This window comes from Nanorana parkeri, unplaced genomic scaffold (assembly GCF_000935625.1).
Source record: "Nanorana parkeri isolate BGI_ZX_2015 unplaced genomic scaffold, ASM93562v1 scaffold4, whole genome shotgun sequence".
NCBI lineage: Eukaryota > Metazoa > Chordata > Amphibia > Anura > Dicroglossidae > Nanorana > Nanorana parkeri.
In genome coordinates, this window is record NW_017306272.1 from 2,646,148 (window position 1) to 2,665,443 (window position 19,296).

The window sequence follows — 19,296 nt, forward strand, 5'->3', positions numbered from 1 at the left end:
GAGCATAATTCGTTCCGGCAGCATGCTTGTAATCCAAAGCGCTTGTATATCAAAGCGAATTTCCCCATAGGAAATAATGGAAATTCAGATGATTCGTTCCACAACCCAAAAATATTCATATAAAAATGATTACAATACTGTACTGTAATATAATATAATACTGTACAAAATATAAAGAACAATAAACCAATTACCGGTACCTTTGTGGCCGGTGTGAGAGGGACAAGAGAGAGGAGGATTATTGTGTAGGACAACTTTCACTATCACTAACGGAATCACTGCTATCTCTTGACTCAATGGAATCTTTTTCATTTCGTGAAACCTTAACAAGGAATCTATCCAATGTGACATTGTGTTGTCGTTAAACAGTCTCATCGCTCGCACTGCTACAGCCTTATTCTGTGGAGCTTTTCTACAAAATGTTGCTCTTATTGCAAGACATCGCTTGTATATCAAGGCAAAGTTTTTCAGAAATGTTTGCTTGTCTTGCAAAACGCTCTCAAACCAAGTTACTTGTAAACCAAGGTATTACTGTACATAATTCCTTCCTATGCTCCTCAACTCAATCTAGTGGACAGTGCAGTATCTTCCTGATATTACATTCAACCTGGAAAGAAAATATTTATTTATTACTGGTATAGCCAACAATTTACTCAGCACTTTACATAGTTGCACATTTACATCAGTCCTGCCCTCAAGGAGTTTACAATCTAATGTCCCTATCACACATGCACACAGGGCTGATTTAACCTACAAGCATTTCTTTGGAGTGTGGGAGGAAACCGGAGTACCTGGAAAGTACACTAATAAAATTAGGGATGTACCGATACCCGTTTCTCGGTATAGAGTACGAGTACCGATATTTTTTTTTCTGGTACTCGCCGATATTGAATACCGATACCAGAAGTCCCATTAAGGAAGCCGAGTGGCGTGTAATGACACGCCCCCGAGCTTCCTGATTAGCAGGGAAGCTGGCTCCATGCTCCCTGGTGATGAGGGAGTATAGAGCCAGCTTCCTGGCCAGTCAGGAAGCCGGGCGGCGTGTAATGACTCGCTGCCCGGCTTCCTGATACCGGAAGTTCCGCTATCGGGGTAAGTATTGGAGGATTTGGGTGAGTACGAGTACTCGCCCAAATACTCGGTATCGGTGCATCCCTACTAATTATGTTAGTTTTTGCCTTCTTTTGCATAGAATGAATGAACATGCAATTTCGCAGGACGAATGGCTTAGTTAATTGTTCATAAGTACACCCCATGTCTCTTCTGAAATTCTTACCTTTCTCCCTGCAAAGTTCTTAAATTATATACCAAGCTGCGCATGTGCAGCTCAGTGTACACTCCAGGCATCTTTCTGGTGCCAGGATAAATGAACTTCCATTTTACATCATCCTAGGCAGGCCAATCAAGATTGCGAAGATACTGAGCCCAAAAGAAGCCATAAGATGATATCGGCAGCAGCAAGGGAGCTCACAGACATCGCATCGCTGAAGGGGAATTGAGTATAGTTCCACTTAAATAACAGCCAGGCAACTAGTATTTGCAGAATTAAGTTATCAGTGAGGAGTTTGCATGTCTCCCTGAGCCTGCATGAGTTTCCTCTGGCTACTCCGGTTTCCTTCCACACTCCAAAGACATGCTGGAAGGTTAATTGGCTCCTGTCTAAATTGGCCCTGTGTATATGTGAGGATAGGGACCTTAGATTGTAAGCTCCTTGAGTGCAGGGACTGATGTGTATGTAAAGTGCTGCATAAATTGATGGCTCTATATAAATACTTGTAATAAATAATTCAGTAAATATATAAATAATCAATAAATCAGTGGCAGCATCCAAGTTTTTCTTAGGAATGATCTCCACCAAAACCTTACTGCAGCTGCTAGGGATTTACAGATAAGAGGAAAGCTGTGTATGCAGCGGGGAATTCTGAGGATTAGGTCTGTAAATGCATTATTTTGTTTATATAGCACCATTATATTATGCAGAGCTTCAACACTGTACGAAATGACGGCTGAATAAATTGGCTGTACGTGGTAGTATTATGGCTAACCTGTTAGTTGCTAATCGGCAGGGATCTCTATAAGTAGTAGGACTACTTATAGAGATCCCTGCCGATTAGCAACTAACAGGTTAGCCATAATACTACCACGTACAGCCAATTTATTCAGCCGTCATTTCGTGTGACCTTTGCCATTCTTCTAGTTTTCTCAGAGTTGGCAGTTTCACAGCTTGATTGTTTTTTGAGAGGTGGTTGAGAGGCAGTTTGCAGGTGTTCCGGAGGCAATACTGCCACCTCCTGAATGCCTGTTTTCTTTTCTATCCCAAGGGGTATTTTCCATTGGGCCTGCAGTTAAAACATGGTCCTGTTCACTTCAAGGGAGTGTTTGGCAAGCCCAGTGAAAATTGGGGTGGTAAAAACGCAGATCAATCACCTGGTTTTACCACTCCTTTGCCACCCATCTGAACTCAGCCTAAAGCCCCATTCACATTTGCGGCATGTGTTTATGCGCATTTTGCCACATATCAGTTCATTAATAAGCAACATGGCAAAGAAGCTCATGCAGCAGTTCGAGCTCCATGCTGCACACGTTTTGTTTGTCGCGTGTCAAAGCATGGACAAAGATGTGTGTTTTGCCTGTCACATTCGGGATGCCATTAGCAAGTAATAGAGCCGCAAGCGCATCAAGCGTGAACAATGAGCATTTTTTCGTCGTGCATTCACACACACAGCAAGTGTGAACAGGGCCTACGAGAGGAAACAAATGCAAACACACCATCCTTATACAGATATTGTCTCTGGAAGGAATTAATCCCAGGTCCAAGTGCTGAAAGTCAAGAGTTCTAACCACTTAGCCCTCGTTCACACCTGAACGTTTTGTAGCGCGTTCTACGCTCGACGAACGCTCTACAAAACGTTCAAAAATATAAATCCCATTGTATTCAATGGTTCCGCCTGTGCCTAACGCGCTACAAACTTTTGTTGCGCGTTTCCATTGGGATACAGCCAAGTAGCCTTCGGAAACGCGCGACGGTCGCGCAACTTTTTTACCGTGAATCGCGCATATGCAATACGCATAGGTGTGAACGAGACCTTACAGCGGGGGTGGCCAACTCCAGCCCTTCAGCTGCTGTGGACCTACAAGTCCCATGAGGCATTGCAAGCCTGACAGTAACAGGCATGACTCCCAGTGGCATGCTGAGATTTGTTGTTAAAGCACAGCTGGAGGGCCGGAGCTGCTCACCCCTGACTTACAGTAACCACCATGCCTTACAAATACTTTACAAAAACATTGCCGCGAGGTGCTACAGTGTTCGGGTTTGGCTTAAAGAAAAGGTGGCAACCCTATACATACTAAACATTACAATAGAAAAGTATAGGAACATATAGAGAATGAACAACAAATGTAAAAGGTAAACTAATGCAAAACACGAATAAGCACATCAGAAGCATTTCTAAATTTCTGCATCGAACAGGTGGAAATTGACTTAAAGACTTGGAAAAATCTACTCATGCGCTGGACAAATAACAGCGTGCTGAAACTCTATGCAGGAAATATTGACTGAATTTCGACCTTTTCACACTTTGGACTTCTCTGAGCTCTGTCCTTTGTGTGTTCAGTCATAGATTACATTATTGTATTCCAGGGCCATCTCTCTTCCTTTTCCCTTGCTGTCCTGGAGAGATAAGCTCTGCTCTGCTATCGGGGGAGAACAAAAACACCATTTGCCAGAACTCCAGTCTTCCATCAGTGTACCAAAAATAGTACCCATTGTTTTTGTCATCACATGAGATACACAAAGCAGAACAATCCAGGCTGGTTAAATACATTGATTATAGCAAACATGGCTGTAAATGATAACAATAAATATACGCTTTATCTAATCTAACTCCAATAGAAACAAATCAAATTAGCTGCCATTATGGAAACTTTGCACATTATCAGTACTTTTTAAGCAGCGTTACTGAATACACCCCTTTGAAATATAATGATAATGTTGGCAATTATCAGCCAGTGCAAAGATTGAACATTTCTGAGAGTCAGAATTGATGCGAGTCTGAGGCCTGGTTCACACAGGAACGCATGTTAGTGCGCCGCATTTGCCGCATGACCCATTCATTTCAATGGGGGTCATATACATGTGGCAAAAAGGCTCCTGCACTATTTTATGCAAAGCACGGGACACGTTTTTTTGCTGCAGCGTTTGTGCATGGAAACACGGTGCAAAACCGTAAGACTTCCGGACCACGTTTGGGGTACCATTATAAATGAATGGCACCGCAAGTGTGTTTTTTCGCATTTGTGTGCGTGTCCGCAAACACGCAGTGAAGGTGTGAACCAGGCCTTCAGCTAGGTACACACAGTAAATTGTTTCTGATAGATCCCTCCATCCATGCTAATAGTGTGGATGGATGAATCTCACGCTTTGTCCTTAGTATTCTGACAGCAGCACCCACCGCTGTCAAAATACCCAAACTGCTTGCAGGTAATTGGCAGCAAGCACTATTCACCCAACAATTTTCCAATGTGTCCCTTCAACAAAATTTGAACGTTAGATTGACTTTTGTCAAAGGAGATAGGTGCTAACCACAAATCAAAATTCAGCCAATTCTTGCTGAATTAGCCAAAATGTAATCCCTGTGCAGGCAGCTTTAGAGTACAGGATTTTACGATGAAAAAGCATCGATTACAGAGATTTTATGTTTTGTTAGGGCTCATGCACACAGGCACAAATACAGGCACATAGGTTTACAGTGTAATATATGTGCGTTTTTGTCCTAATGTGCAGGTATGCACAGCATACAAGCACATTAGTGCACACTTACCTTACAAGTGTGCCCTTCTTCAGTGCTGTAAGATAGATCTTTGGTCCTCATCACTGTCCCTGGCTACCGACACTTTAGCATTCATTGAAGTCCTCTTCGGCCACCGGGTGGCCACTGATAATGTAACTCTTGCGCATGCGCACAGGAGTCACATCCTTTCCGGCACCCGGCCCATTCATTGTACACAGAAAATTAAAAAAATCACTGGGGGAGAGAGGAAGAATTTTTTCAGCAGAAGAGACTTTGCATGTCTTCTGCCTATTTCCAACCTCCCAGTGATTTATTTCTTATTTTTTTACTTCCACTTTAATAAATATTATCTAAAAACATGTACCAAATAATATAAACTCATTATAAATCCCTTGGTATTACTAAGTCCCACATAATGTGCATGCTTTCTGTTGCAAGAATTCCTTCCTTTGGCTATATAAACATGGAAATAATGAGCAGACTAGAGAAATAGGCAGTATCCTGTGCCCAGCTGCCAACATATCATTTGGCGGGTACATCTGTTTTGCACAATGTGGAACAAATGTCCATTGTGTCCCAGGGACTTTCAAGAAATGACTATTTTCGTACGTAAACTATAAGAAGATGGAAAGAAAAGCTGCAAGTGAATATTTATTACCGTGACAGCAGACAACTGCAGCAACAACAGGCGGAACCATCTGTCACATTCCTCTGTTATATGAGAGGTGAGTTCCTACTGGGAGGCTATTCAAGAAACTAAAGTGCTAAAGTCACTGTTTTTACAGCTAACTGTAACAACTGCCAGCAATGGAGAGGAAACTCCAGTTTACAAAATCAGCACTCACAAGAGGAACCGCCACCTGCCATTTAAAGTGAAGTATTTCACAGCGACTTCCCAGATATATTGTGTCATGCCTGTTAAACGGCCAATGTGCTTTTGTTGCAGGTAGTTTAAAGGCCAACTGAAGTCATATCCGATGTTTGAGTTACACATTGGCTTTTCTCTTCCATAGCTGCAATTACAAAATCAGCAGCCCTTACAAAATCAAATGATGATTGATGATGTCATACTTTGCCAATGGGTTCTCCATGGAGCAGGTTAAAACAAATAACTGGAAATTCATTTGTTCTGTTATTGCCTGGTGAGGGAAGTCAGACACAAAGGGAGAAATCTCATAACTGAGATCTCATAGAAAAAATGGAAGTTTGCAGTTGATACAACCCACCTCTTATCTCCTCAAAACTGAAGTACTTGCTATAGGAAAAGCGTCCCTTTAAAGGAGACATTTAGGTGAATAAAATAGTACACATTTGTGTTCTCTGCGATGCTTCAGCACCCTTATGATGCCGCGGCTGTCCCATGCCAGCTATAAGATCGAGAGCTGACCGATCACATGACCGCTGATCAGTTGGCTCGCTGCTCCTAGTGGAGACCAAGAGCTGACTAATCAGCGGTCATGTAACTGGTCAGCGCTGTGTCTTAAAGGTCTCAGTCACGGCTTCTTGCAGGCATTCCCCCCTCCTCCTGCTGCTTCTCCATCGCTGGTTGGCGCTACAGATGGGGGGGGGGTTGGCGCAGCTGGTTCTGGCTCTCAGTCGGGCACAGAGAGGCAGATCCTGCAGTCAATTAGGCGAATCCTGACAATATTGTGGGGATCCTTCTCAATCATGGTATGGCTCTGCCTCATCAACCGAAGGGGGCATTAGTCCGCTCACATTGAGACGCAAGAGTACACTAGTAAATGTAAAAGTAAACATAAGAGCCAAAAAAAGGATTGGCTTTACTTCTGTTTTAAAGCTGATTTCCAAGCAAGTAGCTAAATATACACCTGATATACAAGCAGATAAACTCTTTAACTTCCTTAACAGTCTTGTGCTCCAGACACCCCTGCCAGAAAGCTTGCACCCCCTGAGACCAATCTGAAGAACACATTTCAGTTCAGCAATACATTTTGGTCTGTGATCCACCTCAGCCTTTGATTGGACAATAAAGAACCAGCGGTACACTGATCAGATCATCTCTTTGCTCTCACCTCTTCTCAGAAAGCTCTCGCTGGTTCTGTTGTGCAAGGGATTATAGAATGCTGGCACCAAGGAAGATTCAAGTACTCTTGCTTCTTTCTTGTAAAATTACATTTAGGGGCATTTTAATATAGCAGCACATGTGACTTTCACCAAACATTCAGAGGTGGTAATTCAATCACTGCCATTTAAAAACACATGCATCTGGAATATTCACGTGCAGTGATTCTTTGCTGAATGTCAGATTCACTGCATTATGAATATGTTTCCTAATGTTTATTTTTTTAACAAACCCATAACTGGATTAAATGCTTTGCATATTTGCCAGGGTTTTAAAAGTATGGGATTTCACTGATCCAAGCACTGCTTGCAACAGTCAGTCAGTATATGGGTTAAAGGAGAACTATGGGGTTAGGGCTTTTCCCCATAGTTCTCCTAAGGGTAACGGGAGGACACAAACTAGCGGCCTCCTGTCACCCTAGGCTCAGTACACGGCGAGCTGCTGCTAGCGGTATACTGAGACGCCGCAGCTGAAGCGGATCCCGACAATTATGTCTGGATCCGCCCAGCTGTGTGAGTGACAGCTGGCTCTGCCTATCTAGAGGCAAAGCCAGCTGTACCCGCCCCCTCCCCCATCCGTTCCGCCAGTCAGTGCTGGAGGATCGGAGCGGGGAGAGGGGAATCCAGCCCCTCCCCTGTCACGGCAGAGAGCCGTGAAAGGATCGAGAAGTGAGCGAACGCCGGTATGTTTTCGTTCACTTCCCGATCTACTGAGCCGACCTGTGACAGTCTCATTGTCACAGGTCGGCTAGAACTATGAGGTAAGTGAAAAGCACTCGCCTCATAGTTCTCCTTTAACGATGAAGAGCCGAAATACGATGTATATGGGTGATGAAAAGCAACTCATTATGCTGACTAATGATGGCCATACACTATTATATTTTTTTTCATTCAACCTGCAGGCTGAACAAACTATTGTAACAGATTCCTTCATCCAAGCTAAGCAAGGTCTCCCACTGGGCTGTTGTATTCTGACAGCGGTGGGCATGCCAAAATCTGTTAGAATACCCAAACAGTGATCGGCCAAATCTTTCTATCCAGCTCCATTAAGTCTCTGATTGAAGGATGCCAAACGGAAGGGTGGTGACAGGGCCAACCATTAAACGAATTTCGGCCGGTTCAAGAACAAACGGAAATTCATGCAATGTATGGCCAGCTTAAGCCATATAAAAATGGAAATGACCACTTCGCCAACCATGCATCACAAATGGGGGAAGAAAAGACACAACAACCTGGAGGTGGTTGCACATACATGCAACAAGCTCGAATACCCTGATTTACGGCTATATGGACTATTCTCACCAGTCAAACGTTGGCACTTCCTGCACATTCCTATTGGCCATCAAGGTAGCCCATCATCGTAATGGTCCAACAGGAATCTTTGTGATTTAGCAGCAAGCTCCGATGCTACTTGGATGTGTTAGATGTATTCCTGTCAGTATCCAGCAATGATAGGAAGTAGGGATGCACCAATAAAGTTTTTTCGGTATCGAGTACGAGTACTGATACTTTGCTTTCGGTACTCGGAGATATTGAGTACCGATATCGGTGCTTACGCTGGCATGGAGCCAGTTTCCCGGGTGATCTGATTGCCCGAGAAGCTGGCTCCATGTTGTCTGGCTGGCTTGATTGTGCTTGGCCGGGAAACTGGCTTCCCAGCCAATCAGCATCGAGCCGGCTTCCCGGCCAATCAGGAAGCCAGGCGGTAAGTAATGACCTGCCACCCAGCTTCCTGATTAGTCGGGAAGCCGGCTTGATGCTAATTGGCTGGAAAGCCAACTTCCCGGCCAATCAGCATGGAGCCAATCAGGAATCCAGGAGGCGGGTCATTACTCGCCGCCCAGCTGGCTCCATGTTCCCCTACGGCACTGCCGGTCAGAGGAAATCCACCTCTGACCGGAAGTTCCGTTATCGGGGAATGTATCGAAGCATTTTGGCGAGTGCGAGTACATCCCTAATAGGAAGGTTTTACAGGTTGCTGCAGGATGAAAAAATTACTTTTGTTGAATGGGGTCCCGAGGGCAGTGCATGGCCAGCATTACGTTTATACAGTATGATACAGTATACAGCAGAGGTAGAGAAACTTCTCCTTTCCAGCTGTGGTGGAACTACAAATCCCATTAGGCATTGCAAGACTGACAGCCACAGGCATGACTCCCAGAGACAGATGCATGATAGGATTTTTAGTTGTGCCACAGCTGGAGGGCGGAAGCTTGCCTACACCTGGTATACAGTATGATGAACAAATATAAATCCTACAAAGCCATAACACACATCAGACTTGTTATATAGAGGACAGCCAATAATTTGCCTCGGAATTGATTAGCAGATCACTATATAGATCCTGCAGTAAATGGGCAAGCTATGTAGTGTCTGTTTGGTGTAACCACAACTAGGTATGTTTAGGTCTCCTGCTAAACTCATTTCATCTGTGCAACGTCATAAAACAAGATAAGAATGTATTCAGAGGTGTAGCCAGGTAGCCATTGCGTCATCGTGAACCATCTGATAAGAGCATACCTGGGAGAATGGTGGTGGTGGTGGGCCGCCTGGTGGAGGTGGAGGTGCTGGGGGAGGTGGAGGAGGCGGCACTGGCATGGCTGAGGTTTCTGGCTCTCCTTCACCCTGAAATAGAACAAATCACAAAGCTTTTATTTTCCGATCATCATCCAATCATCTTTTGAATATCCAAACAGTAATCAATATATTGTATGTTATATGTAACTACATTTTCCTTTTTAGAAGTTTTCAGAAATGTCCTCCAGTGCTGTCTATGGAAACAATTCTGCCATTCATGTAATATGTGTATTTCAGCCGAGTCCCTGCATGTAATGCCCATGTCACTGATGTTACCTTATACCTGATAAAATGCACACCTGTCCGTCACATGAACCTTTTTATTTCTTCTTCGTTCCACTGGACTGTGTAATGTATGCAAGAGATAAGCCCCAATCTTGTAGGCTGCCGATTCAAAGGGCAAGTGACACAAGAGACACTGCAGATTAAAGATGAACTCCAGACTTACCATCAGTCTGGTACAGTTGTAAAGACTCCTCTACTTTACTGAAATTGCTTACTCTGATATCACTGCACACTGTGAGCTTCTCATAAACATTGTAGCAAGTTACATAGAACACGCCTCATTTCCTGGTTGGAGGACGTCCAGCATCATCTAGTTCTGGGTTAGGCAACCTCTGCACTCCAGCTGTGGTGAAACTACAATTCTGATCATGCCTCTGCCACTGGGAGTCATAATAGTGACTGATGGAGTCTTACAAAGCCTCACGGGACTTGTAGTTCCATAACAGCTGGAGTTCTGAGGTTGCGTACCCCTAATCTAGCCTTTTCCTCCCCAGCTGTCCCTGGCCTGTCCCTTTTGTACATTTGAGCTCTGTAAACAGTGGAGGTTCAGCATCACATGTGAACTTTACCTAGGGCGATGTGCTGTTTTTAGGAAGCTATAGGCAGCCCCTCACACCTGCAACAATCTGCCTACATTGCATAGAAAAGCACAGAGAGTTAGTAATAATGTCACTGGGTCTAAAATAAAGTATGCAATAAAAACAAAATGGTTTCATGTAATCATTTCACCATATTGGTCAAGGGGAGAGATGAACCAAGAAAGGCCAAATATAAGTAGATTAAGCTTCAGCTTTAAATACTGCTAAAGCAAAACATCTTTCCTTTGCTAAAGCACTGGGGGTGGGGGGCAACCAATCAGCTCCTCTCTTTCATTTTCAAATCTTACCTGAGCAAACTGAAGAGAGATGCTGATAGATTGCCAAGGGCACCTGCTACAGATTCTTTTTGCTCCAGTATTGATAAATTCCCCCTATGCATTTAGAATAAATGCCGTTTTTTAAATACAATATTGCTTTCTCCTTTTTAGCCCATTATTGTGCTCTCTTTGCACCCACTTGTCTATGTACAATCTCTCAAGCAACCACTACACATCACTGCTTTGAACCAGGTTCCTAATACTGACAATGGTGCGCAATGTGCATCAGCACAACCGCTTGTAGTCTCCATCAGAAGTGCATGTGACAGGGTGGCAATGTAGGAAATGCAACTAGGAAACAGCTGTCACCCCATAACAGGAAGTGTCTGAACAAGGACCTTCATGGCTGGATCACCAAGGTTGCATACTTAAAGGGAAACTCTATTTAAAAAAAATTATAATATGAACAAATTGTAAAAAAAAAGTATATAACATATGACTGTTGCATAAGCCGTTTTGCAATTTAATGTAAATTAAAATTATCTTTCCATTTAAAACTGCAGCCACTGAACTTTTTTAAAACTGTCTAAAAGATTCAATGCAATATGGCGATCTGAAGGCGTTTTGTACTCCGTTTGTGTACAGAAGGCCCCCCAAAATGATACTTCTACTGACAGGTTTCAGTTATTGCCTGCAACTGCTTTTTAATCTTGCTGAAACTGGTAGGATAAGACATCGATCAACTCATGTCTATGGGTACATCAAGATCTCATTCCCACCATGATGTAGCACTAAACGCATGAAATCCATGATGGGAATTTATCAAAATTGGAGCAGACAAAATCTAGAGCAGTTGCTCATGGCAACAAATCAGCTTCTCTCTTTCATTTTCAAATCTTAACTGAACAAACTGAAGAGAGAAGCTGATTGGGTGCCATGCACAGCTGCTCCAGATTTTGTCTTCTCCAGTTTTGATACATTTCCCCCCAATATGTTTAGCGCAAAGCTATAGTGTGAAGGAGCCCTAAGAGAAATCAATGTAAAAATGGCTGCTGGTAAATGAGTCATCCATATGTACTATTTATAAGGAATAAAACTGATTTGTAAAGATGTATGTTCATTTGCTCAACATAATGTATAATGAGTTGTTTAACATATGAACACACAAAGAGCCTAGATGTATTGTTTGGGCACGTTCAATATCATTTACCAAGTTGTCTGTAATTAAAAAAAGATTATACCTTTCCATAATGACCTAATAATTATAAGATAAGTTTGCCTGCAAAGGGGATGAGTTCACATATTGTATAATCTATTGTATGCAATAGATAAACAGTCTTAATGTATCCTTCATATGTCACGGAAAGATTTCATCTATTTTTGTATTCAGAGAAAAAAGCTAATCAGCCATTTAGGACTAGTTCACACCAGATGCAGTAGTAATGCAGTCCGCTCTGTTTTGCAGCTGCATCAAAAACGCATCACAATGCTTTCCTATGGTATTTCTTCCTCTGTTCACATCAGTGCAGTCCGTTCTGACGGGTTTTATGCGCGTTTGCTCATTAAGGGCCCGTTCACACCAGATGCAGTGCATTTCGGCCCAATTCTAGCCAGAACGCACTGCCTCGCCTTGCGGCCGGCTCACTTTTTTGTGGAGCAGGAGGGGGAGTGGCGGGCCATTAACGTGAGTAGCACCGTAGCCACGCCCTCCGGCTGCAATGCGACCGGCCGCACGGGATCGCAAGGCACATAATGCTTGCGGTCCGGTGCAATCAAAATAGTGATTGCAGCATTCTGATCGCACCAGACCGCAGGCATAATGTGCCTTGCGATTCCGTGCGGCCAATCGCATTGCAGCCGGTGGGCGTGGCTACGGTGCCATTCGCTTTAATGGCCTGCCACGTCCCCTCCTGCCCCACAAAAAGTGAGCCGGTCGCAATGCAGACATCTCAACTCTCTCCGATGGTCCGGGAGTCTCCCGCTAGTAGATAGCGGCTCCCGGACAACCGGGAGAGAAACATTTTGTTCCGGAAAGGTTTACTATGGTCGATCTAGCAGAGTAAACCTTTCCGTGCTGTCTGGTTTTTTTTTCTGACATCGGGGTCGATGTCAGAAAACAAAAACTGTTTAGTATATGATTGGAATATTTGCAGGTATGAGGAAGGAAAAAGCTTAGTTAGTAATGAGTAACAAAGGGGATATAAGAGCCAGCTATCTGCACTGGAAAAGAATAACACGCCTTATACGCTATATACATGGTAATGCAAAGTTCATCATGTTTACATATAGAAAGATACTGTATGTGAAATATGGGAACAGAAGAGATTATTGTTTTAATAAAACTTTCAAGGCCCATCAGGTCCTTAAAAGGCAGAAATCGTCCCAAAACAGTGAGGTTATCTCACATTACAAGCACAGTTTAATTCATGGAATGGCATGGCTCATATTACGGTTCATTTGGCCATGAAACCCACATTGTATCCGCTAGACAGCTGATAAGAGTCTAGCCTGAAATGAAGAAACACAAAACAACTTGATAAGAGACGTCAAATGTCTCCTACAGAGACAAGCCTGTGTTATACTGAGATAGTAGTGGGAGTCATTAGGAAATAATTGGTCAGTATTAGGGCCCATTCACACGGTTCCGTGCGATTAACACACAGCACCGTGCAACGCACCTACCGTGCATTATAGTGCGGGAGGTGCATCATGAAAAGAGGAAGAAATACAATAAGTCTTATTTAGTTATAACTTAGGGAGTATACAAGCAATCTTATCAGATGGATAAGGCATTGTGAGTGCCAGTATAAAGCCATACAGAGGGTTGGACCCATTTTGGTTAGTGGGCCTTGCTGTGCAAGCCATGAATTAGCACTTCCTCTGTATTATGCCAGTCGCTTTAAGCCCGCATTCACACCTGCCCAATTTGCATGCGTTCAGGAAAACGCAGCAAAAATGGGCCTGCTTTGGCATTCATTTCTAAAGGCACCCCAAACGCGGCCAGGAAGACGTGCATTCTTTGCTTCGCGCTTGTGCACATGAAAATGCACACAAACGCGGAACTCTTGTCACAAAATTAGCTTCTTTTGTCACATTTGTCGCTCGTACAGGCCCCATTGAACTCAATAGGGACGTGCAGCAAACGCGGCACAAACACGAGCAAACGTGGCACACGTTTACACCATGCGCAGTTGTGAATGCAGGCTTAATGACATTGTGATGGGGGGCTCATTGTTTTCTATAAAGGGATAGTGGAAGATGAAGACGTCTTGTTATTACAGGGGGACTGCCAGGTAAACTTTTTCCTGGACATCCTCTTTAACAGAATAGATAGTTGATCATTTTGTGTGCGGTTTTTCTTTTTGACATGTCAGTAAAGATTAAGGGCCCATTTACACCAGTACGGTGCGTTAAGCGCATGGTTCTGTGCATGGTTAATGCATGCTGCTGCGCAATGCACCTACCATGGCTTATAGTGCATTCAAATGAATGGCAGCCCAAACACACCTCTGGCCACAATGTGCTTGGCCGCACCACAATATGTGGTACTGCATTACTGTGCATTCCGGCTACAAATAACTATTGCAGTACTGCTCGTTGAGGTGCATTCGAGCACATTGCGGCCGAGGATGCCATTCGATTGAATGGCAACACAACGCACCTCCCACACTATAAAGCATGGTAGGTGCACTGCATGGTAGCATGCATTAATCACACAGAACCATGGGGTTAATGCACCGCAATGGTGTGAACGGCCCCATAATCTTTACTGTGATATGTCAAAAACAAAAACAACACAAACAAAATGATCAACCATCTATTCTTTTAAAGAGGATGTCCAAGAAAAAAGGAAGTTTAGCTGGCAGCCCTTAATGTAATCATCTTCCACTATACCTTTTATAGAAAACAATGACCCCCCATCACAATATTGTGTGCACTGACTCCCATAATACAGAGGATGTTATAGGGCAGGGGTGGGCAAACTCCGGCCCTCCAGCTGTTGAGGAACTGCAAATCTCATTAGGCATTGCAAGTTTCTCGCAGCCACAGGCATGAATCTCTGAAAAAGATGCATCATGGGATTTGTAGTTTCACTGCAGCTAGAGGGCCAGCATTTGCCCACCTCTGCTGTAGAGATGCATTCCCTAGATCTCCATAAAAACCTCACAATCTGGAGTCAGATTGATTTGCAAAGCCATTACTATATCCTGAGTTTAGTTAGAGAGTGTGTGTCTCTAGAGAGGAAGCGTGTTCACTAAGTGCTAATTGATGGCTTGCTCAGCAAGGCCCACTAACCGCAATGGGCCCAACCCGCTGTATAATTTATACTGACATTCACGAAGCCGTATCCATCTGATAGATTTGCTTAAATATTCCCTGAGTTATAATTATATAAGGCTAATTGTATTTCCTTGCCTTTTCATGATACTAGCTTATAAGTCCTATGTGGAAGGATCTCTGTTAATGTGTGCTAGGGATGTAACGCCAACTGGGAGTCTCCATATTTCTTAGCCCCCCAAACCCCCGCTGGCCCTTTAACTGGGTCCTAATGCTGGGAAGCGGAATTCTGATTATCGGATATGACTGCTGTGACTGGCTGCCACAGTGGTCACATGACTGGAGGCCTGTCCGGCCAACTTCTGATTGTTTATGACAGCTCTGAACACAGAAAAGGGGAGCCCCATGGATGCATATTTGTGGCAGTCCAACACTGAGGCCAACCCACTGTGCTGCCGCGCATATACGTCGGTGAGAGCTGATTAGAGTGACACTAAACTCAGGAGTTACATCTTAAAAATGCATTCATGTACCTTTACTATTAACAATACTGTATCTTATTTGTGTATCACTCGGCTGTAGATCCTCAAATCATCTCTGAATTAGTGCTGACACTGTCTTTCCTTCTGGAGGGTGTCTACATTTGTTCCCCATGGTCCCTGTGTGTAAAGTGGACAATGTAAAGTAGACACTGCATGGATTCCACCGTCAGCTATGTGGCTGCTATGGAGGCACCTGTGTGTGCTCCTTCCCAGCCATGCCGGCAAGTGGCTGTGTGCGTCCGTAGACACACACAGCCATTTGGCTGGCCATGCCTCTCCTCTCCGCCCAACAGGTTGATTGATGGTAGAAGGAACTTATGGCTCCTCTGCCCTCGAACTCCTCCCCCACAACCAGGAATTTCGGATGGAGGATCGCTTCGGGGACCGCCGGCGGTGACAGGTAAGTGAGGGGGGATGGGGGACAAAGAAAGGCACTGGGGATATCTTACTTTAATGCAGAGAATGCATTCAGGTAAAAACGCCCAGCCTTTAGCAATCCTTTAATAATTTGTATTGGGATTGTTCATCATGGGAGTGAGCTTGGAACGGTGACGACTTTGCAACACACACAGGGACCATGGGGAACAAAAGTAGCCCCCCTCCAGAATAGAGGACAGTGTCAGCACAGGTTCGGAGATGATTTGAGGCTCTACAGCTGAGTGATGCACAAAAAATATACATTTTTGTTAATATTTAAGGTACTTGAATGCATTTTTAAGATTTATATCCTGAATTTAGTGCCACTTTAAGAATCTCCTTTGGAAAAAAAAGCCAACTAGAGAAAAAAGAACTAAGCATGATTAAACAACAGTAAACATACAGAATGTAACATAATGGCAATTCCACAATATATACTGCATATGTATTTCTTTTAATATGTTTACCTGAAAGGCCATTTGTGACCACAATACAACTCCAATACAAATGTAACATCCCCTGTGCGTGACCATGCAGCCAAGAACTAGGACGCTGCAAATGTGTGTGTTCCTAGTTCTCAGACCCGCTTAGTCACAGAGTTAACTGGCGCCTACCAACGCCGCTAAACTTGGTCTTGGAGTCTACGCTTCTGGTCAAGAAAGGGTTAAATCGAACACTGGTTCACAGGTTATGCAAATCTTTAGTAAATTATGCTCAAAGTAAATATTTGGTTTTGTCTCAAGCTCTTCAGCAAAAGGGTGGAGTAAGGCTGGGTACATACGGTGAGAGTTTTCTAGAAACGTTTGTACGAAAAATCTTGCCAGAACATTCTGTAAGGACGTGCTCGGCGCGTGGAGCTGCGAACACGCCCGAGCCCATCACTATTAGAGACTTGACCAATGTTGTTTCAAATTTCATTTGATTTTAACATTTGTTTTTGGAACGAATGGAGTTTCCTGAACAAGAATCACATTCACTGTTAGAATTTTGTTTGTTAGAGATAAATTTTCCATCCTGCTCCTTCGATCTTTCCTATGGCCATACACCTATAGATTATCTGCAGATTTTCTATGGTCAGATGGAAAAAGTGCAATAGATTCCTCCATCTATTCTAAACTGTGTGCATGGAGCAATCTCCCACTGAGCCAAGCTTCAGTATCTTGCTACTCGGTCTCAATGGCTCTCAAAATAACTGAACAATCTTATTGGATGCAGACATTGTTCAGGTATATTAAGAGCCAGCGGGGCCGACTGGCCAGATTCTGAGTGTTAAAAAAATAATCGTTAGCTGCAGCTCTACTGACCATAGAACATCTGCAGATAATCTATAGGTGTATGGCCAGCTTTAGTCTATGGCCAGCCGGATCTAAACAGACGTGTGTCTGTTTACATCCGATTACCCCATACTCCGTCCAGGTCCGGAAATCCATAGGATGTACTTCCATACATCCATAGGATGTACTTCCTCAATGCAGTGACACAATTTCACTCAGCCCTGTGAATGTGTACTTCCTTGTGTCACCACTCTCACAAAGCCGGCCTTCTGAACTACAACTTAACATCTGAACAATGTAACATTATCATTGCTTGCTTAAAGTGGCATACATGGTAATCGATATTACATCACATCAAGCAGTAGAGACAGAGATGCAAAGCAGACCGGGAATCCAGGAAGTTGGTGAAAGTGATGTGCAGACGGAAGGTAACACTCATTATATAAAAGGGATTTTTCAAGTAAGCTTTGACTGTATTATCAGAAACAACTCTAATATGTATTCCTATTACAATGCTTATGTTATAACAGGAGAGGATATGCTGAGATTTTAGAACTCCTTTAAATCTTCTTCCTTCCAGTCATTTCGAACTGTCCACTCAGTGCTTCCTTTTTCTGTGTACTCCTGCATGCACGCTCCTGATGCGTGTACATTCATTTATGTGAAGTTCGATATTTGATGCTATGTCCACTTTCAAAAATAAAACTAACCTAGTCAGGTAATACTGATGTGATTCTATTTAATTCACCAGGTCGGCTGCTCGGATTAGAAGTACATATAATCCCTAACTGAACTGCATCTAATTTGCTATATATTGCCCTTTGGGGTTTAGATATGCTTTAAGAGCAGTGTATCATAAACAGCTGACAATGGTTTACCCATACCTGCATCATATGTGCTAAAGTGGGCACTTGTACTCCCTACTGACCCTCCTACATATTCAAAGACACATATTCAACATATTCAAAGCCACTTTCTCCTACTATTTGACTACAAAGCATTTTGCCTTCCATTAATTATACATTTGCTTTTATTAGCTTGTACTGAACAATGTTAGATTAGAGCCCCTGGATACATTCAACGTAACACTCAGAAGGCAATCATGCTTCTATATTAGATAGCGATTGCATCTGTGCAAAGTGCTGTGCACATAAAGCACATAAGAACTCCCAGCAGAGATGCAGAATCAGCAGTGATTACATACAAGGTAATTACTGTGGCCACCAGCAGGGCATACGCAGATCATTCCATTGAATTAGGTCTATCAGCATCTTTGTGCCCCTCATACATACGGATAATTAGTAAACATGTGAATGGCTTTCCGCAGCTACTAGAACAAAATGTTCTCTGATGGATTTTATTTCAAAGGCAAGAACACTTATTAAAAGGGAACTATTGTATACGTTCTATAAGGTTTAATTCTTTGTTGTTATTGGAATATTAAAAAGAAACTTCACGTGGCTATCTTAAAATAAATATCAGCAGCTGCTACCCTGTTTCCCTGAAAATAAGACCTACCCCGAAAATAAGACCTAGTACTATTTTTGGGAATTGCTAAAATATAAGACCTACCCTGAACATAAGACCTAGTTGTGACCATTGCCAGGGCTGGTGGTGGCATAAGGTTAACCTGAAGAGCCGCGGGAGAGAAACAGCGGTGCCAATGAAGGCAGTGCTAGAGGAAGTGAGGCGGCAGCACAGGGAGCAGAGCCGCATAAGCCGATGTATCCTCTATAGCGCCGACTCCTGTCACAGGTAGTACTGTAGTTGATGACTTTTTAAAAACACATACAGGGGGGAATTTACTAAAACTGAGCCAATAAGAATGTGGGGCAACTGTGCATGGCAACCAATCAGCTTCTAGCTTTCATTTTCAAAGCTTAACTGGACAAGATGAAGAGAGAAGCTGATTACTATGGTTACTATGCACAGCAGATTCTGTCTGCTCCAGTTTTGGAACATTTCCCCCAATCCTACCAGCCAGGGACATCCCTACCTTTCACACCACCTGAGTGCATGGGTGGGGTGTGTTTCTGCTAGTCGTCCAGACTCTCCGTCTCACCCAGCTCACTGATATCACTGGTTGCCAGGAGCTTGCTCAGCTCCTGGCAACTCGCTCAGCTCCTTGGCAACTGATGATGTCAGTGAGCTGGCCAGAAAGCCAAACAGAGTGTCACAGGCCTCCCCTTTGCCAC

The 19,296-nt window shown here is 43.5% G+C and overlaps 1 protein-coding gene across 1 annotated transcript in view; it reads right to left on the bottom strand.

The window, feature by feature from the left end:
• Window positions 1-9,494, bottom strand: part of WIPF3 (WAS/WASL interacting protein family member 3) — a 32,678-nt gene extending 23,184 nt beyond the window's left edge. The window contains exon 1 of the mRNA XM_018575506.1: window positions 9,393-9,494. Coding sequence (XP_018431008.1) covers window positions 9,393-9,470 — 78 coding nt within the window. The 5' untranslated portion in view covers window positions 9,471-9,494. The remainder of the gene's footprint in view (window positions 1-9,392) is intronic.
• Window positions 9,495-19,296: the final 9,802 nt, after the last annotated feature.